Source organism: Gobio gobio (assembly GCF_949357685.1).
Source record: "Gobio gobio genome assembly, chromosome: 19".
In the NCBI taxonomy this organism is placed as follows: Eukaryota; Metazoa; Chordata; class Actinopteri; order Cypriniformes; family Gobionidae; genus Gobio; species Gobio gobio.
The window spans coordinates 23,189,225-23,210,846 of NC_137112.1; the positions used below are offsets into that span (position 1 = coordinate 23,189,225).

Sequence of the window (21,622 nt, forward strand, 5' to 3'; positions counted from 1 at the left end):
AAACAACAGTTTCAATTTGAAATGGAAAATGGTCTAGGCCTACAAGCTTTAAATGTCCTGTCCAGAAGGACTATGGGACAAGAAGAGCTTTGGCATCAGGTATCATCATTAATAATTACCTGTTTGTCACACTCAGGAAATTACTTTTTCCCCAGCGCCGTAGGAGACGCACCTGCTTAAAGCTAAATAATAGATGGGGGGCCGCAACAGAAACTGAGACTCATTGTCTCCAGGGTAGCCAAATAATTCATCACATGATCTGGCCAGGTAAATAATAGGCCAGAGCAATCAGTTAGGCCTTAACATGACAGTAAGTTTACATTACAGTGGTGTACAAGAAAAGCTTTATAAAGTTATTTATTTTTATAGAAACAGTTGTGTGCTTACAGAAACATTGCACCAAAGGTAAAGGGATAGTTCAACCAAAAATTATTTTGTCAAAATTCTGTCATCATTTACTCAAGTTTTTCCAAACCTGCATGAATTTCTTTCTTGGGTGAGTAAATGATGACATTTTCCTTTTTGGGTGAACTATCCCTTTAAGTGTTACATATTATTTCATGTCAGTGGTGTACAGGAAACACATTATAAAGTTATTTATAGGTTTACAGAAACATTGCATAGCATTTTTTCAGTAAACATTAATACCTTTATACAGCTTTTCCTGTACACCACTGTAAATAACTTTGACACCGTTTCTGTATTGACATTATTTATTTTTACATGTTTACATTAGTGATGTACAGGACATTTTTACAGAAACACTATGAAAATTATTTACATTTATCTACACAGATACATTAGTCATTTGATATATCCCCCAACAGCATTTGTTTTGTCTAGTCTTTAATCCTATGCCCATGCTCGTAACAAAGGACCATTCTGATAGTTTATAAGGAGGCAAGCAACAGTGTATAACTGGTTGATGGTCCCGGTGATGGAGAGAGGGATGACTTTATCAAACAGCTTGTGTTGCTTCACCCTGCAGATGAGGCGTTCAATGTGAACCCTCAGCTGAGCAATGGATTGAGTCTCCCTCACCTCATTAGCTGGCAACTCTTCCTGCTTTAACAGGCAAGCAGGTCTGTAAACTTTGCATGGTACACAGTCATCTACAAAAAGACCTTTGTTGACCATAATGGCCATTCCAGGTTTCAGGAGAGACACAATCCCAGATTTCTTCAGAAGTTCCTTGTCACTGACAGATCCTGCACACAAGGATGACACAAAAGTGACTGCACCATGCGGTGCCATGCCAATTAACCCCTTGAAGGAGCAATGGGAGCCGTCACCTTGATACAGGAGAGAGGGTGGTGTTTGGCAACGCAGCTCTGTGCATTCAATCACTACTTGTGTGTCTGGGTAGTCCTGGAATTCCTTTGGCATTTGAGCCTTGACCGCCTCCTCAGACATCCAGATGCGCACAGATCCAAGAATGGTGTACAGAAAATTGGCCCATGTTGTAATTATTTGACCCACGGTGGACTGATGGATGTTAAATCTGTGGCCCAGATCCCTCTCTGCTAGCCCAACCGAGAGATGGACCATGAAGAGAAAAAACTCATCTATGGGCTGCAGGGACTGACACTGTTAAAATAACAAAATTGGAGAAGTTTTTATAATGTTTATGTAAACAGTATATAGAGAAAGTAACATTACTATCATTCCAACTTCTTTCTACCCCCCCCCCCCCACACACACACATACCCACATAACACATGTATGTAATTTATAGCATAATAAATGATAGATTATAAATTATAATTACATAATTATTTATAAATGCACTGTCTGATTCTCCATCTTCACTCTTTGTTGCAGCTGCCCTTGCTCTGGTCAAACGAACCATGTTGTGGGATGCAGGCTCTATCAGTCTCCAGAACGCCATCAAGTGGTTGTAAGTCGCAAACCTACATTTAGATGTGGGATATGTTTGAGATAATATACACCAACAAATGTAATGCACAACCTAGAGTTGTAGCTTACTTTTTTTTATGAACTATAAATCCAATTAATTACTAGCTAGTGCTCTTTTAATTCTTTCAAATAAATAATATAAAAAATTGCATACATTTTTCTTGAATTGACTAGTACTGAAAGGGAGAAGTTTACATTAAAACATGAATTTTAACATTACACTTTAAATTTTGATGTTAAATTATTCTATAGTCTACAGCAATTACATCAAAAGTAACTGTAAATTACAGAAAAAAAATTAAGATGAATCCCTTACTTAAATTGTTTTTAAGGGATAAGTACATTACAGTGATTAATTAATTCATTACACCCAACCCAAAAAAGCATGTCATGAAAGTGTACTCTTTTAGAAAAGTTAAGTGGCTGTGGCATATTGTAGTATTATTATTATTATTATATTATCTGCAAGTACAGGTTTTTTTTTTAATTCCTTTAAGATGTGAAGTAGCCTACACTGCACATTTACAATTAAACGAACTTCTTTTTCATAAGGGAATAAAAATTTGCATCCCATAAGATCCCAGTCAGAAGAGTAGTTTTAGGTGACCAATGCTACAATGTGTAAATTATATTGTTTGCGTTTTAGATCTTACCTAGTGTAAAACCTTATGTCATCATCAGATGCAGCAAATCGCCCCAAGCAAAATCTTTGAAGGACAGACAACTCTGCCACCTGTCTCCTCAGGCACTCCACCTCCTTTCGGAGATCCTCGGTCTGATCCAAAGCCAGATCAACAACCTGGACTGGCGATGAGCAATAATCATGATCCTGATGCGGGTAGTCCGTAGGCATCCGATCTTCTTTCAAATGAGTGGAAACTTTTCTCTTCTTCCATAACTCGGCGCGCTTTGGCTTTGGTGCTGGAGTGGAAGAGTCGTCCCGCGGGAACACCGTGGGCACAGCGCCCTTCTTCAGCAGTCGGCGGGCTGCAGGAGTTGATGGCTCGATCAAATCATCACTCTTGAAGTGACGACTGCAGACTCTTGTATTAGGACTAACGTTAAAATCCTCACGCCCGACACCGCGAAGCCACTTTTTCCGTGTTTCGTCATCCAAAGGGAAACTATGGAAACTAATCACAGAATTAAACCTTGATGACATTTTACAGAACGGGACACAACAATATCGAGATGATGCACCTTCACGCCGGAGGTATTTAAAGGTTTGTGAACTCATTACTAAAACGTTATATTTTAATATAATATACTAAACGTTTATGTTAATAATATGTCTAATGTAATGGTATATAGCCTACATTTGTTTGTGATCGATAGTTAACTGAAATATGTCAGAAAGAGTTAACTACTACTACCATAGTTTGCTATCAGTGAATACTATACCGGAAGCTCGTGTAGACACTGAAAATTTCGCGGAAATACGTAGTCAGGCTATGTGGCAAGCCGAGTTAGCATTTAATGTCCCTGGCTCTAGTAGTAAGCCAAAATTGCAAAATTAAAGTAACCCATCAGGTTGGGTTCACAGTAACCCAATGTCAGATCATATTGATTAAAAGCTGGGCTAATTTTACCTCATAAATAGTTATTAGCCTATTTCCTTTATTTTTCCTTGTAGCAAATGTTATTTATATATATATATATATATATATATATATATATATATATATATATATATATATATATATATATAGTGTGTAATGTTTTAATATAAGGGTCTAAATAAATATATAAATAGCATTTACTGCAAGAAAATATATATATATATGGCAAGTACATTTATTGCGAGGGAGTTGGGAAGTTTTTGATTAAATAGGCCACATGAATACAAAAAAATGATGTGCACAGAAAAATTATACTATCATCTATACAAAAAAATACTTTTTTATATGCATAATCTTAAATTAGGATTACAGATATCTCTAATTATCATTCTGACTTCTCAAATTATAAATATGACTAATCAAAATACAATTGAGACTATCTAATATATATCCATGAATAAAATCAAACCAAAGTTTTATATTCTAAGTCTGCTTGCCATCGTGCATAGACGATTAGGTGACACCATGTGTTAGCTGTTGGACATTACAAATAAAACACATCTGAAATGTACTAATTCAGTTTATCTAGTTAAAAAAAAAACATCAAATCACACACACACACACACACACACACACACACAGGCAATTTTTTTGAACGGGTGCTACAGAGGTTAAAAGGTTTGTAGCACAGGCCACACAATTGTAGCACAAGTATAAAACATTTGTTACCATCTCTGAAAGCAACCACAAGTATTATTTTATAGTTTTCATATATTTTTAAGGCTATGTCAATTAGCATTGCATTACAAATATACTTTATTCACATGAAAATACCCAATATGTCTAGAAGAACACCGATAAACCATATATTGCTATAATTGTAGTTAGTATTTTTATTTTATTTAAAGCAAGTGGTTAGCAGTACCAATGAAGATTTGTTGTCTGGATCTGAAGAACACGTGAACTCTATATTCATTCCTCAGAGAAACTGAAAAAATGATCCCTACTCTGAACCAAACTGGAGAATGTTTTAAGTGATAAAGTGAACTGCAGAACCACCTGCCCATGCTGTTACAAAAACTATATCCCACTTGGGAACAGCAGGACTGAGCAGCCAACCAAGGAGCAATAAGCTCTTTAAATGAGGTTTACTGAGAATAACACATACAGGAAGCACAGACTATTTATTGTAACAATATACATCTTTAATGCTGTTCTCTAACAATAAAATCATATTTAATTAACAAGATTCATATCCAATAGAAATATATGGAGCTTCTTAAATGGTTAGTTCACCCTAAAATGAAAATGAAGCCATAATTTTCTCATCCTGGTTATGTTCTAATGCCGAATGCCCTTCTTTCTTTTCTGGACCACAAAAGGAGATTTTTTTTTCTTTCAAAAATGTCCCTCTCGTGCTCGTCCATATAATGTAATAGCGACCAGGTGAAGAAGCTATCGCATTCACATCTGTCTTTCTGACTGTCATCTGACAACTGGAGATATTCAACTAGTACAGGGATGCCTTTTTTGGGAATTCTAGGCATTGTAATTCTGTCACGTTTTTATTCATCTTGATTTCTCACAATATTTGTGCTTTTTCTGGGCAAGTCAGAGTAAACTGAGGCGCTAATAGAGTCTCATGATTGTGCACATCACAGAGATTTGCATGGAAGACCAAAGGCTAAGGTCAGGATTTTTGTTAAATAATACACTAAATGTATTTTTTTTTTTTCAAACACTGTCATATACCCCTAGAACATGTGAGATATACAACATGTGTTGCATGGTGATGCGTTTCCATCTTTTATTAAAAGGTTTTTGCTGGTCGCTATTCACTGACAGTAGCTATATGGACGAGCATGAGTGGGACATTTTTTTTAATTTCTCCTTTTGTGGTCCGAAAAGTAAAGACTGCATACTGCATAAGAACAACACCAGAGTAAATGATGACTTCATTTTCATTTTAGGTTGAACTATCCCTTCAAGACACATAGTGATGAGGAAACGTGTGGAAAAATTGTAGTTCAAAGCTTTTGCGTTCGCTTGCAAAACTTTTGTGACATAAGATGAGAGGAAAAACTATATGTCATTGCTTTTGCAAGTGAACACAAAGTTTCATGGGAATGCAATACTTTTAAAAGAGAATGCAAATGTTTTGTGAATGAATGCTAAGTGTCTGAAGGGAACACAACAGTTTTGCGAGAGAACGCAAAGAAAAGCATTGAAATATAATTTTATCATATATTTTCAATCACCATATCTCATTAGAGGCTCAAAATGAATTACAACAGACATTTTTTTTTATTTTCTTAGGCTCCATGTTGTCTGCCACTTAGATAACTGTAAAACAAAATAAGTAGCTGTTATTCCACATGATCTGAGAAGAAACTACCAAAGATCTTTTGCTGTTGGTTTTTTTTTTAACAGCAGATTTACTTACATGATCGGGACGGCACTAATGTAACTAATGGCACAGGAGAGGAGGAAGCATAAGCCACTGAACCAGCTGAGAGTTAGTGGGTAAATGGAGGCGAAAAAGACATTAGACAAGAGGTCAGCCACAGCCAGAACCAGCTGGAGCAGCCCAAAGACTCGCCCTGCAAAGAGACACAGCAGAGGACTCTCCTGAAGTATCAAATAACCTGCATCATGACCTCAAATACATGGCTTGTACTTAAATGAAGCACATTCTAAGCAACTTCCACTCCCACAGCCTGCTATAATAGTTGCTTCTCTGTCTTTAGTTTTTGTTTCTGCGCAATTGTGACTTTACCATATTGCTGAGGAGGCAGATTCTTGGACAGCATAGCTCGCAGAGTTGGCATGGGAACGCAGGCAAACATCATGATTCCTCTAGCTGTTTGAAACAACACATCTCAATGCAGAAACATACTAAAACCATAACAGATTTACAATGATGACTCTAAGTATTTTGTCTTAATGAATGTATCAAAGGAGTATCTTTTGTATTTAAAATTGCACTCAGTTATCTTTTTTAATATTGCACATTCATTTTGGACTTATACTGATACCTAGTAGCGTGGATGCAGCATCACGCACAAGTTGCCAATGTTGTTTTGCACATCAAATGCGCTATTCAATCAGCCATGGTTAATTTATTCACAAGCGAACAGGTTTACAGGAATAAAGTCAGTAGTTTCTTTTCAGAGGATCAAAAAGTGCATGTTCACTCTTGTTTGCGGTTCACAGAGTCTATGGCAGTGGTTGTCACATTAGCAAATTTTCAGCAAAATTTTGTGGGAAAAAAGGGTCCATTGTCTATTGTATAAGTGAAATGATGCGTGTAGCACAGCCCATACAGAAGTAACTATAAAACCAAGCAGCTTTCCAACTTGAACCTGTTGCTAAATTTGTGTGGGTAAATCTTTTTCTTCTTGCAAAATTCGCATAGATTCCTATTGAAATTACTAAATTTCACCTGCGAAAAATTCACCAAGGCTCCAATTTCTACCTGATCAAATATTTTAGAGCTTGGCATAACTAAAAATGTAGGCTATATTCAGTATATGATCATGGGGTTATAAGATTGTATTAATTCACATGACCCTGTCTAGAAATCACACTTCTTCTTTTTTAAGTAAAAAAAAATGGTCACCATGGCTGGTAAAACAGTAATATTCTGAAATATTATTACATTCTAATAAAAAAAACTGTTTAAAACTTGAATATATTTTAAAATGTAATTTATTCCTGTGATGGCAAAGCTGAATTTTCAGCATAAGTCTTCAGTGTCCTATATGATCCTTCAGAAATCATTCTTATATTAGTATCAGTTATTATTGGTGCTCAATTATTATCAATGTTGCTGTTTAATATTTTTGTTGAAACTGATACTTTATTGTTCAATAAAAAGAACAGCATTTATTATTTTTTTAAAGATTACTCACTTAACAAAAACTTTTGAATGGTAGTGTTTACACAAAAGTATTAAGCAGCAAAAACAGTTTTTAGCATTCATAATAATAAGAAATGCTTCCTGAGCACCAAATCAATAGCATATGTTAGATTTCTGAAGGATCAAGTCACACTGAAGACTGGAGTAATGGCTGCTACAAAAATGTAGCTTTGCCATCACAGGAATAAATTACACTTGAAACTATATTAAATATTTTTTGTTAATCCAATAAATGCAGCCTTGGTGAACAATAAGTGCCTTCATTCAAAAACATAAAAATGTTTAAGGTGTGAATTAAAATAAGAAATATCTTTATTTTTAGATGTTTCGCTTTTTTATTTTTGGGCCTGACCGCCTAGTTAAAAACTATGGCTATTACTGCACCTATTTCAATTATATCTGTCAGATTTGGACATTATAGGGATTATAATTCTAAAATAAATGACCCAAAGCACCTTTAAATGACTTTGACAAGGGGTGTGTGCCAAAGTGGAGTCATCGACGGGAGAACAGTTTTGAATATGACCTACACTGTAGATTGAGATGAGCAGTACGAGGCCATGACTAACACCTGTCTCTCATTTCAGTCTTTGGCGTGGAGAAAGCATATATACGCCACTGGCGAAATTGGCTGAGGCCAGGGAAATACCTACCTATAGACTTCCATTGTATGGAGAATTAAAAAAAAAAATGGAAGTCAATAGGGCCCATCAACTGGTAGGTTCCCGACATTCTTCAAAATATCTTCTTTTGTGTTCAGCAAAAGAAAGACACTCATACAGGTTTGGAACAGCTTGAGGGTGAGTAAATGATGACAGATTTTTCATTTTTGGGTGAAATATCCCTTTAAAACTAACTTACCCAGGAAGTAGATCCAGCTTTCTATTGCAAATGTCATGATTGCCATCCCTGTGCAGTTGGACACAATACCCAGAAGAGTGAGGCCTGTGTCCCCCAACACATTGAACAGAATCAGAACCCCTAAGAAGCTACTGAGGTACATGGCACTGGTGGCGGCCCTGCCATATCCGGCCCACACTGAGTTCCAGCTCAGAGGGGGCTTCAGTACATACAGCTGGAGCACATTTTCTGATCCGACCATACCTAATATGAACAGCACCATGGCTGCCATCAGCATGCCTATGGAGACTCGATCCATCGAGCTCGCACTTTCGGAATCAGTCAGCAACGGCTCTCCCTCAGATAGGGAACATTTCAAATCAGTGAGGGCAAACACAGTGTACAGTAGTGCCACGACGCTGACCAGAATTGCTGTCAGGAGGAGAATTGATGGTCCCATCTGGTACAGATATCCAGACAGGAGACCTCCCACGACCCCTGCAAAACCAAAACAGAAGTCCACGATGTTGAGTTTAAGAGTGCGTTTGCCCTGCTCCGAACTCAGAGACGCCAGAGCAGCCACCCCAGCCCAGAACATTGGGCCGCCTCCACTCAAACCATGCAGCAAAGAGCCCAAGTACAGAAACTCCAGAGGAACGTCACAGTACATGAAGATGACAAGCATAAACATGCCCAAAACTGAACCCATTTGAGAGGCCACCAGGAAGACTTTAGGTCCATGACGGTCTGCCATGCGGCTCAGTGGTATAATGGACAACATGGCCGCCACAGAGGATAACACACTCTGAATAAGAAGAAAGTGTGAGGATAATGCCTGTGCTTGATCACTGTCTCCTTGTGTTGCCCTCAGCGACTGGTTGTACACAGTCTGTGTGAGGGCCATCTCGAAGAAGGACGTCCCCAGTTTATTGATGACAACCACTGGCTCCACTAAAGTCAGAATGGCCCCCATTTGATTGGCAGACTGGGAGCTTGAAGCTATGATGTTTAACCTTTAAGACAAAAGATAAGCCATAAACATTTAAGTGATGTCAATCTATTTAAAAATTAACTAATTAATCACAGATGTTAATCATGATTAATCAAGTTTTTTGTCTCAAAATTCTGCAGGTGAAATGAGCATTCATAGCAATTCAACAGTAGAGTATAATTGAAAGTCATAATTTTTGACATTAAATAGGCTTTTAAATATAAAAAAATGTAATATAAGTGAACAAAACAATCTTCACATAAAACGATTATAATAAATGTCAAATTTTAATTATGACATCAACAACATACTACTGAAATTTCTCGATTCCAATTTTTATACCATGACAAAAAATATTGGCCTAACTAAAGACAAGTAAACAGTCAGTAATAAATACATAAACCAATTACAATCACAAACTACTAGAGGAGTAGAGTGAACAAACTTTGATGTTTAAAAAGCTTGGGTGTTCTGAATGATTGCTAGGCAGTTGCTAGGGTGTTCTGGGCTGCCTTCCAATACACTTTTATACACGCAATTGCGAACTTCCCTAAGCACTTCCCCTCGGGGGAATCCCCGCCGCCATTTTGAAGTGCTTTACATTTCGTGAAGTGGACGAGGGAAGTTTATATGGACAGACCCTCGTCCCCTCGATTTTGACCAAGGGAGCGAGTCTACTCCGATACACACTTCAAGCAGCTCTATATCCCACAATTAAACTTGATTATGAAGTCACAGCAGATCAATGATGCACATCCGAGTCCACAAGATGGAGGGAAGTTAGCGAGTTAAGGGCATAGAAATTTGGAGTGGAATACAGCCCTGGATGGTTACTAAGTGAAAAGTAAATAACACGTACCATGTGACTATGATACTAAGTGTGCTTATAGGCTTGTTCGACTTGAAGCAGCGCTGCACAGACCGATCGGTGTATGACATCAAAGTACTGCGAGAGCAATTCAAAAGCTTACGGCGCCCTCTGCCCTCCAATTGTTGTCACGGTACTTTGATGCCATACACTGATCAGTCTGTGCAGCGGTGCTTCAAGTCGAACAAGCCTCATATCTTTGTTATTGATTCAGCGTAGTCAAGTATTCCAGTCGTTGTTTTTCTGAAGTGAAGGAACTAGAAATATGACATCCGTGTAAGCATCTCAATTTGCTTTCACTAACATTGATTGACATTAATGACAGACTGCAGGTATATTAAGCCGCTGTCACTTTAAGACATGTTGCAACATGACGTGGATCTGACACACATTTGATTTGATCCTAAATCATTATGTTCATTTAAGACTTAAAATTAACAAAAAATGTTTTATATAATGTATGCATGTAGGCTATGTATACTAAATATTCTCAAATCAAAAATGTGAGTTTTTAGCTAGTAAAAGCCCCTTTTTATATAATTGTAAAAATGGCCAACTTCAGGTTGTAGTTCACTTGTCTTTTTGCTGTACAATCTTTCCTGATTTTTATTTTTAATATTTTTAAACGTAATTTTACTCTAAACGTACTTTAAACGTTTTAAAGTAAAAGTAATATTTCAAGATGAACACTCTAAGGTGTGTGTCTAGTCTACAGAAACTTCCAAAAATAAAGCCATCTTGAGAAAAATATTCACTAGCCCCTGTCTTTCCATATTATTGACATTAACGTTGCATACAAATAAACACATGGTCTTCACATGGTCCAAAGGTTAAGATTGATCATCGTCTAGATCAAAATTATAAGTGTTGAAAAAAATTGTCATTTCACGGATTATACACACAATAACAAGTTATGCAGTAACACTCATGCATGTAAATGCTACCACAGGATAATATGAAAATTAATTTAAAAAAATCTCACAAAACATACTCACAGGATTTTATCCACTGGAAATGGATTGTTATTGACTTTAAAGTGTGGAAAGCCCCGATTGGCATTGAACTCAGTTTAAAGCTGGATGGAAGCTGTGTGATTGAAGTAAAAGTGATTTTAAAAGGAAACTTGTTGCTGCTTGTAAATGCATCTATCATGAGATTCCCTCTATTTCACCTCTGAGAGCATAAAAGCAAAGTGTGATATCAATACACAGGCTCAGAGGTGGTTTTTATAGAGTCTTGTGGCTTTATTTAATCTGTTCTGCTATTGTGCAGACATATTTATGACACTGACACTGACTTATCAAACAATCAAGCAAATTACATCGCAAGCATTTAAAAAACATCATGTGTTAATAGAGTTTATTCACCAGGGGGCACTGTAGTGCCATAGTCATAAATGTGCTAGCAGTCAAAAAACAACAACAACAGAACACCACATTTAACTTGAATGAATTTAACAGAAATATTGCACAGAGGTATTCATTAGAGGGACTGGAGCCTGAAACCATGTGAAGAATTGATTGTTTTGCAGGTTGTCAGATTTTGAAAGTGCTTAATTAGTGGGATGAGAATATTGGTGGAACTTGCTAACATAGAAGTATAGGTCCTGGTTAGCAAGCAAGTCAAGACGCTCAGTTGTATTGCACTTACTCTTCGCTGCTTATAAAGGTAGGCCTATACGTTGATGGTTTTTTATTCAAACTTTTTTTTTCACAATTACTAGACTAGTGTTTTCCAACCTTTTATTTGTCTTATGTATCCCAACAAATGAATAAGGCTCAAGTACACCTTCATAAAGACCAAACATTCAGCTTAGCACTTATAAAGTCACTCATTATTTATGTAAAAAAAAAAAAATAATAATAATACAAAAATACTGATTTCCTTAAAAGTAAATTGTATAAAATATCATACATTTATTCTCAATTAGTTTAATCTATTGTTCTTTCTTTCGCCCTCTGAAAAGTATCTTTTGCAGAATCACTCTTCAGGCCCTTAAATTCTACAAAATTGTAATAAATATTTTTGTCTAAATGAAACATCTCTTCTAAAATCAAGCATTTTATTCTATTTTTTATATTAGTGTATTATCATCATTTTGTTATGTTTATGTTAACAACACTAGAATACATCTAAGTTGATTTTGATGTACTATTATTGAAACAATGTCTAATCTTAAAGTAGATTGTACATTCTTTTCTCATATCACATTTACAATACTGCAAACATCTCCAGATCAACTTTTTGAGTCTTTAAAATTCAATAAAAAATAATCTTCTATTGTTATTTTACATTTTTCAGTAAAAAGCAACATTCAACATTATACAAATTTTTTTAATAAAATAAAAACCTTTTTGTGTCTGTGTGCTAATGAGTTCATGTCCAGGTCCAGGTCCAGATTTTTTGGGCCCTCCTCTTCGTGTAGGAACGCAACTCTGTCATTCGACTTTTCTTAATTTGTTTTATTCCTCATATAAAAAGCAAGCTGGCTTGTCAATTTAAGCACTGACGAAGGGCATTAAATAATCTGCAGTACAGTTTGATCTTTTATTTTCATTTTTTATGTGTATTTTTATAAGAGTGAAGGATGATAGTTAAATGTTAGTGCTGGGTGGTGAAATAGATATAGAAAGTTTTCATTATTGAGTTTGCTAGAACTTCTCTGCAGAATTGCATGCATACAATTCACCCCAAGCAGGCAAGATGCTCTCCACACCTACACTATTTCCACCACGCCAGTCGATTCTAAACAGCCAGCTAAACTGTGAATGAGATGTCCATGTTTCATGTTCACTGACTTTATATGGAGAGGTACGTGGCGCAAGTAGTGTGTCTGTAAGTGCAATTTGGTATTAAAACTAGTCCATTAAGTCATTCTTGTATGAAGATGATGTCAGGTGTGCATCCTGTTATGTCAGTGATGATTCATTAGCTCTCCTGGTTGGCGTACATGCCTGCCTCCCACTGCAGGGCTCGTTGATTTTTATGCCTTGTTACACGGGTGGCCTCTACGACCTGTGGAGAAACCACTGTTACACAACATGATCAAACTGGATTTGTTTCAGAATCCAACAGAGGGCAATAGAAAACCTTAACTCACCTCATTGTTTATGGCATCAACAGGTTGGATCCCTGCGTACTGAGAGACAATGAGGAAAGAAAAAATTATAAAGAGAACTAAAACTATCTACTGTATATAAATATACTATATTATTCAAATATGTATGCCTTTTTATTCCATGGATTTGGGATTTGGAATGACATTAAAGGGTTAGTTCACCCAAAAATGAAAATTCTGTCATTAATTACTCACCCTCATGTCGTTCGACACCCGTAAGACCTCCGTTCATATTCGGAACACAAATGAAGATATTTTTGTTGAAAGCTGATGGCTGAGAAAGGCTTCAGATAGGCCTCCATTGGCATTCAGTACATTAATACTCCCAAGACCCAGAAAAGGCACTTAAAACGTCGTTACAAAGTCCATCTCACCACAGTGACTCTACAATCATTTTACGATGCGACGACAATAGTTTTTGTGCGCAAAAAAAATCAAAATAACACCTTTATCCAACTTGTTATTGCTTTCCGTGTGTGCCTCCACGACGCATGCGCGAGAATATGACGCAGATCCGGCATTCGGACAGATGACCCAGAAGCGATTTGTTGACAAGCAGAGGAAGACGCGCGTGTCTAAGCTGTTGGATTCTACATTGATCGTGCTTTAGGTCTCGGCGTAGTTCTCAAAATGGGACTAAAGTGTGCATTTCATGGATTCCCGAACCCCGGCGCTACGTCATATTCTCGCGCATGCGTCGTGGAGGCACACACGGAAGGCAATAACAAGTTGGATAAAGGTGTTATTTAGATTTTTTTTTGCGCACAAAAACTATTGTCGTCGCATCGTAAAATGATTGTAGAGTCACTGTGGTGAGATGGACTTTGTAACGACGTTTTAAGTGCCTTTTCTGGGTCTTGGGAGTATTAATGTACTGAATGCCAATGGAGGCCTATCTGAAGCCTTTCTCAGCCATCAGCTTTCAACAAAAATATCTTCATTTGTGTTCCGAATATGAACGGAGGACTTACGGGTGTCGAACGACATGAGGGTGAGTAATTAATGACAGAATTTTCATTTTTGGGTGAACTAACCCTTTAAGGTGATTAAAGGAAGACAATTTAAATTTTTGGGTGAACAATCCCTTTTTAGGGGCTATTGTGATAACAACATTTTTCCTGAAAGAAATATATTAAATGTGAAATTCAGAAGACTGAGTTCACTCACTGCACTTTCTTCCAGCTTCAGTTTGACACGTCTATCCTCAAAGTCTTTTAGCAGTGTCTCAGTCAGACCTTTCTGGGAAAGAGGTGATGGCACATCGGAAAGTGTGCTCAAGGGCTTGATGGGGGTTACCCGGGAAACAGTTGGGGACATGGGTTTTGGGCTTCCCCATGGCTGTGGTGTCATAATTGACATAGAGGGCAGCCTGGAACTGGGTTGTGGTGTGGACATCTGTAGACTTTTATCTGGAGAGATAAATAAAAACAAGAGATTATGATTAGTTCACCAACTTAAACAAGTCATTCGTTTCTCCATTCATTTTCTCTGGATTACACTCTAAAAAAAAGATTCTATATGGTTCTATATTGGTGCCATATAGAACCTTTTTTTTTTTTAGTGTACTGTTAAAATGTTAGAATACTGTTTTATGTTTTCTACTGAGCATTTTTGAAACAAATACGTGTGAACATATATCTGTTGATGTAATTTCATTATGGATACAGATTCTGTACTGATAAGTGTACCGTAACCTCTGCCTGACATGAATCCTTGGTTTATTTGCAGAGGGCCAAGCACCAACACAAATTATATTAGAAAACAATACATAGCATGTATGCATTTGATTGTGTGCAAAACAGTCTTTAACTTGAAATGTGCATTTGCATCCATAAAGTAAATGATTAATCATTTTTCAGTGAAGCAGGATGCCATGTTATGTCCAAAGTTCAGAAACTAAGTTGGCATTCTTTCTCATTCCTTGGTGCTGCTGACATCCATAAACATTTAACACTTTAGTTAATCAGTTAGCAACAAACAAGAAAGTTATGAAATGCATTTGGCCCAAACATTGTACAGAATAATAAGAAAACAGACAAATAGTGCCTATATGCAGCCCCCCTTTGGCCATTTGCTATGTTTATGTTTGCCATGTATTCAGTGCAGTGAGACTGAACAGTTTTACCTGCCATGGATAATCGAGAGACAGAGGAAGTATCCAGACTCCAGGAATAAGGGTAACTATTCTTTTCTGGAAGTACAGAATCCACTTCTGCCATGTCCCCATGTGGAGTGTGTGGTGAGAATACACTTTCCTCACTATCATTTAATGGAGACCTGGGTTCTGAGGAAGTAGGCACTGGAGTCATGGGTGCTGAGGTGGGTACTGAGAAAGACTCTCTCAGCTCTTGGAGCTCTTGTTCTCGCCTGAGGTCCTTTTCAATTTCCTGGCGGATGCTGTCTGAGGCATTCTGCATTTTAGGGCTCCAGTTGGTGTGCTCAAGGTGAGATTTCCTGGTAGGAGTGTACCAACTATTTTCTGCAGGATGCAGTGGCGATGGAATATTTGGAGGGTTTAATCTGTTCTTTCCTAACATGCTGTTGTCATTTTCTGCAATCCAGGATGGCTCTTTTTTTGTTCTGAGGTTATTGGTTTGGCTGTCAACACCATTTTCTTTATAAACTCTTACTTTAGAATGGTTGTTTTCCTCAGTATATGCACTCTTTTGGGCTTGGTTTCCAAAAGTGCTGCTGTCAGTGTTTCTCTGAAGCATAGATTCATCAGGATGTCGATGAGGACAGCATGGGGAAAGAACCTCCTTTGAGTCTGAGAAGTCACCTTCATCTACTAGTACAGGTTGCTCTGTAATCCACATGTCATTTGCAGAGACTGCTCTTTGTTCTACATCATTTGAGGGACTTTCTCTTAAACTTGTCCTCAAAGATGTGATTAGAATTTCATCGGCTTGTGACTCAAATGACTTCTTGTCCTGTACTTGGTTCTCTCGAATATATTGGTGGCTTGAAACACTTTGTGGGTTCTGTCGCTGTTTCTCAAGTTCAAGCTCTCTCTGAATAAGGAAACTCACTCTGTTTGTTTCTTTGGCTTTTGCAGCTTTTACCTGTGGAGTTGACTGGGTCAGAATTGGCTTTGTCCTAATCTCCACCATCTCCGAATTGTCTGCGCGCAAGATACCCCTTGATCGCCGTAGACTCTCTTCACGTTGTTGGGAAATTCTGATTTCCCTTTGAATGGGAGTCTCCTCTGCACTAAGCATTGTCAAGCTACTTCCCATCTCTGAAATGGAAGGTTCATTCGAAATACTCCCATTACTGGCGTAGCCTCCACTTCGGTCACCAAGACCAGAGTCAACATCACCTATGGCTCCACTCGGAACTCCATCTTCTTGATCCTCAGTTACAGTTACAGTCTTTACCTGTGCCTCTTGTTGTGTTGCTAGTGGAATCTGATCCTCCTCTACACTGTTCTCTTTGCTTACTTGTTTTGGAGTGAAGATGTTGGCTGTTGAGGATAGAGATTGTCCTCGCAATTTGGGGGAGTAAGGGAGCTGCTGAAGACTCTGTAGGAAGGGGTTCTGTTTTGATTGTTCCATCATTAGAAACTGCTTTCGCACGGCATTGAAGTCAATTTGCTCATTGTCTATGGTGCCAGGCTCAACCCTGGCCTGTTCAGTCTTTGCACTTCCTGGTTTGTAGCGTAGACTAAACCCATCCAGGAGCCTTTGTGGCGTGTTGCTGAGGTTCAGGTCTTCTAAGGCACTCCACTGCTCTTTAAGAGCAGGGCTTTTCTTGGGTGCCTGATTGCGGATTATTTCAATTCGGCCCGGATTTTCCACCTCTTCATTCGCTGTGTAGGCATCCTTGACACTGTAAAGGTCATCTCCGTTAGTTTCTTCGAATAGCCTTCCAGGTCTCTTTTCCTCTGTGTATGTTTGCAGCTTAAAGGTGCTCTTCTCCTTTAAGGTATTCAGTTTGGCCTGTCTTTTTGGAGAAATCATGTAGACTTCATTCATCTCTGCTTCTGGGCTTGCTGGGTCATCCACGAAGGAATAGAAGCCAACATGTGAGCCTGTGCTGCTAGCGGTTTCAGGGCTGCTGGGGTTGCTTGGGGTACTGGGCCTCCAGTCCTCACTGTCACTTCCATCCTCAGACACAGACACTTGTTGAGCCTGGACTACCATGTCTGGGGTGCTTTTACCACTCCCAGATGACCCCATTACAGTGGGCTGCATGCCTGTCACTGTTATGCTTTCCAAACTGAACCTGAATGACTCGCCGTCTTGATTGCTACTCCACGTGTTCTCTAGAGACTGTGGTTGACCAGTAGGGCTCAATATGGAGCGCAAATCTGACTGCTCTAGCTTAGGGGTGAAGGGCTTTATTACCCAACGCTTTGGGTTGCTGGTCATGGGGACTGGTGGATGGTCTTGGGCAGGCCTGGGAAGTAGAGGTCTCAGAGAAGGATGGGAATGTATCACAGCCTGCTCCTCTACTGAGGAAAATGAATCATATGGGTTGACTGTCACAGTTGATGCCTGTCTCTGGGTAACAACAACAAAAAGAAAAGAAAACAGATTTACTACTGGAGCGTATGGAGAATATCAGATGTTTGACACATATCATGTGTAGTGTGTAAGTAAATGTACTAAGTATCTCCAGATATGTAACATATAAGGTTTAAGATGTCTGAGCTTAAAAAGGTTTAACAAGTTGTGTATAATGAGTGAAAAACATTTACAATGTACATTTAGAACTTTTTATCAAACATTTTACATTCATAAAGTTAAACATTCATTATAATTTAAAAAGTTGGAGCGTATGGAGAATATCAGATGTTTGACACATATCATGTGTAGTGTGTAAGTAAATGTACTAAGTATCTCCAGATATGTAACATATAAGGTTTAAGATGTCTGAGCTTAAAAAGGTTTAACAAGTTGTGTATAATGAGTGAAAAACATTTACAATGTACATTTAGAACTTTTTATCAAACATTTTACATTCAAAAAGTTAAACATTCATTATAATTTAAAAAGTTAAAACTGTTAAAAAATGTCATACGTAGAGGGAAACAGTACTTTCATTCCTGACTTACAAACCTGTCCCTTTTGAAAATGTACCAATTCTTGCAGAGTAACCATGTTTTAACTGTGGTATTTTGTTCAACTTAATTATAATTTATTTATGTCGATGGCTAACTCCAAGCTACCACAGTTTTAGTTGAAACTATGGTAACTATTGTAAACTCTAATCATTTTAGAAACTATACCTACAACTGATATAAGTGTAATACAATGCATTGTCATGATTGTTTAGAATGAACATTTCCTCCATTTACAACCCAAAATTTTCTTAATACAGTAAAATCATGGTAAATTGATATCATTTAATCAATTATACATGAACCCATCTTTTGCTTTGTATTAAGACATCTATCTCTGTAGTACGAATTTACATATTACATTGTAAAATTTGCAGTCAGTGGGTTATTTAAAAGCTATTTGTTTCCAAATAATTTATGATTTTTAATCATTAAATTTTTTAATTTTTCATAAACATAAAGAAGAGAGAAAAAAATACATTTTATAATAATTTCTGATGATTTTGTCTAATTTAGGTTATACATTTTAAGATGACAAAAGTATTTGAAAATATAAATACATCTTCAGATGGTGATATAAGTTTAAAAAGCTGTCACTCACCTCGTGTTATTGGAGATTGTAATACTAAAATAATTGATCATTTTGGGAAAAACATTCTCTGGTCTGAGTTCTGCATCAAAACAATAGATAAGACCGTCTACTCCTTTGAACAAGCTTATGTAGTTGTAAGGGAGTTTTGCTTACTGCTAGTGGGTGCCCATGTGTGACATTGTGAACTGTGAACCGTTGATAAGCTGATTTCTTGGAAACCGCTGTTCTGCCTATGCTGATTGGCTCAGACTGTTTGAGGGGTGTCCCAAAATGTGCAGAAAATGTACTGTAGCTTTACAGAAGTATGTTGACCAAAACAAAGATCATGGAATTCATGGGAGTCTTTACCTAATAAAACCTATATATGTGCTATTCTCAATATATATGCTGCCACTTGGTAATATTATAAGAAAACATGGAATTAATTTCCACTGTTATGCTGATGACACTCAATTATATATTTCATCACGGCCAGATGAAAACGCTAAATTATCTAAACTGACAGCGTGTGTTGAAGATATTAAATACTGGATGACGTGTAATTTTCTGATATTAAATTCAGATAAAACGGAGGTATTACTTATTGGTCCAAAAAACTGCCCACAAAACCTCTCACAATACAACTTTAACTTGGAAGGATGTCCTGTCACTTTATCCACTACAGTAAAAGACCTGGGTGTTATATTAGACCGCAACTTGTCTTTCGAAAATCATATTTCATATGTTACAAGAACGGCATTTTTCCACTTTAGAAACATTGCTAAGCTATGTAACATGCTATCTATTTCTGATGCAGAAAAGTTAGTTCATGCATTCATGACCTCGAGACTAGATTACTGTGATGCTTTATTAGCTGGTTGTCCTGCATCATCAATAAACAAGCTACAGTTAGTCCAAAACGCAGCTGCTAGAGTTCTTACTAGGTCAAGAAAATATGATCATATAACACCAATTTTATCATCTCTACACTGGTTACCTATTAAGTTCCGTATCAATTACAAAGTATTGCTACTGACCTATAAAGCCCTAAATGGTTTAGCTCCAGTGTATTTAACGGATCTTCTATCGCCCTACAATCCATCGCGCTCTTTAAGATCACTAAACTCGAGGCTTCTGGTCATTCCTAGGATATCTAAGTCCACTAAAGGAGGGAGGGCATTTTCACATTTAGCTCCTAAACTCTGGAATAGTCTTCCTGATATTGTTTGAGGTTCAGACTCGCTGTCCCAGTTTAAAACTAGATTAAAGACGCATCTCTTTAGCCAAGCATTCACATTATAATTACCTTTTATACTACAGTTAAATCGGATCAAAAGCATTAATATTCTGAACAGCAGCTATGCTAATTATTTCCCCTCTGCTTTTCTGTTGTTATCTCGGGACACTAGTCCCGAGGTAAATAGTTCGTCAGCTCCAGTTTGTATCCAGCCTCTCATGGAGACTTCAGATGCCCCAACACCTGTGATGAGACGACTCGACGCCTGTGAAGAGATGACTCAACGCCAGCGTTGTTATGGCCTAAATTAATACATGATTGATTAAATTTTTCTAACATTTTTCTTTAACATTCTCCTTCTAACATTTTTCAATGTACATTTATGAAATGCACTTTCTGTAAAGCTGCTTTGAAACAATGTGTATTGTGAAAAGCGCTATACAAATAAATTTGAATTGAATTGAATTGAATTGAATATATATCATGATAGTGACACATATTGGAACAACCACTGATAACAGAACAGCATGTTTTGATAGATGCTCAGTGGAATGTGGAATGGACTCAAAATAAAAAGCACAAGTAGGTGCAAAAGCTGCTCTTTTACTTTCTTTCAGACAGACGCGGTCAAAGTTCTCTATAAAAAAATTTATACATAACTATAGTCAACCTGATCAACCTTTAGCATACAGTGGCAGTAAAATGGCTGAAAGCATTCCTGCTATGAAAAATGCATTTAAGATTTGTATTATGATGTAATACTGAGAGAAAGATTTTTGTCTTTCAGAAAAACTGAATGTTCAGCTACAAAGTTCTACTGTTTTAATTTACTGTTTACATATGCCACTCTATTCTCCTCTGATTTGGCATTTTATATATCCTGTCTCTCTTATAAATGATCGCACACCTTTCAAATGTATAAAAAATATTAGCTATTAATTCTAACGTAACAAGATTTTCACAAAACGCTTTAGCCAAAGAATGACCAACACTCACCCTCTGACATCAGAAGTGGAGTAAGAGCCTATAGTGTCACATGTAGAAGGCACTTCTGTCTTTACTGCACTGACTTGACAAAGTTCAGCTAATATCATATATGCAGGCGTAGACACACCCCACACCCAGACTGAAGGAGTGCAACAGACTGATAGATTGTGGAAGGTGTTTTGAGGAAAAATGGGCACCTGGCAGATTAATATAAAAGCTTATTACTGATACATTGGGTACACAACCATCTGATGGTTAAAATTAGAGATGTTTAATGGGCCTGAATAAATTCATAAACATTCTTGTTAACTACGATTACATGTATCCATATGGACTTTAGTAAGGATAACAACAACAGTGTAATTAAAATTAAAGCTGAAGCTGTCATTTGAGCTGTGCAGTGAGCTGAGGAAAACTCCCTCGTGTCAGAGCAGATGAGTGAAAAGTAAAGAGCATGACAGTCACATTCCAGAGTTTATGGCCAAGTAAAAGTCTTTTACTCATCCCCAGTTATCAACAGTAACTTTTTAACTGATCATGTAAAAAAGTGTCT

General features: G+C 37.3%; 3 protein-coding genes across 4 annotated transcripts; all 3 read right to left on the reverse strand.

The window, feature by feature from the left end:
- Positions 1–698: 698 nt before the first annotated feature.
- LOC307142896 (uncharacterized protein) lies at positions 699–3,332 on the reverse strand. Its single transcript, XM_079844070.1, has 4 exons — positions 3,291–3,332; positions 2,571–3,050; positions 1,769–1,910; positions 699–1,587 (listed from the first exon to the last, which is right to left on the reverse strand). The coding sequence occupies exons 2-4, from the start codon at positions 2,768–2,770 to the stop codon at positions 853–855; spliced, it is 1,077 nt and encodes a 358-aa protein (XP_079700196.1). The 5' UTR covers positions 2,771–3,050; positions 3,291–3,332; the 3' UTR covers positions 699–852.
- A 2,456-nt stretch (positions 3,333–5,788) lies between these two features.
- LOC307143611 (solute carrier family 46 member 2) lies at positions 5,789–9,208 on the reverse strand (the record flags this gene model as incomplete). The annotated part of the gene is made up of 4 exons (XM_079845338.1): positions 5,789–5,819; positions 5,920–6,076; positions 6,253–6,336; positions 8,257–9,208. 4 exons carry the CDS (start codon positions 9,206–9,208, stop codon positions 5,789–5,791), a joined length of 1,224 nt encoding a protein of 407 aa, XP_079701464.1.
- A 2,114-nt stretch (positions 9,209–11,322) lies between these two features.
- Positions 11,323–21,149, reverse strand: misp (mitotic spindle positioning). 2 transcript variants are annotated; one of them, XM_079845317.1, is made up of 5 exons: positions 21,079–21,149; positions 15,338–17,714; positions 14,380–14,621; positions 13,195–13,233; positions 11,323–13,109 (listed from the first exon to the last, which is right to left on the reverse strand). In XM_079845317.1, the coding sequence occupies exons 2-5, from the start codon at positions 17,580–17,582 to the stop codon at positions 13,023–13,025; spliced, it is 2,613 nt and encodes an 870-aa protein (XP_079701443.1). In that variant the 5' UTR covers positions 17,583–17,714; positions 21,079–21,149; the 3' UTR covers positions 11,323–13,022. The 2 variants fall into 2 exon arrangements, with proteins under 2 accessions (XP_079701443.1, XP_079701444.1); XM_079845318.1 differs by lacking the exon at positions 21,079–21,149 and adding an exon at positions 18,876–19,038.
- Positions 21,150–21,622: the final 473 nt, after the last annotated feature.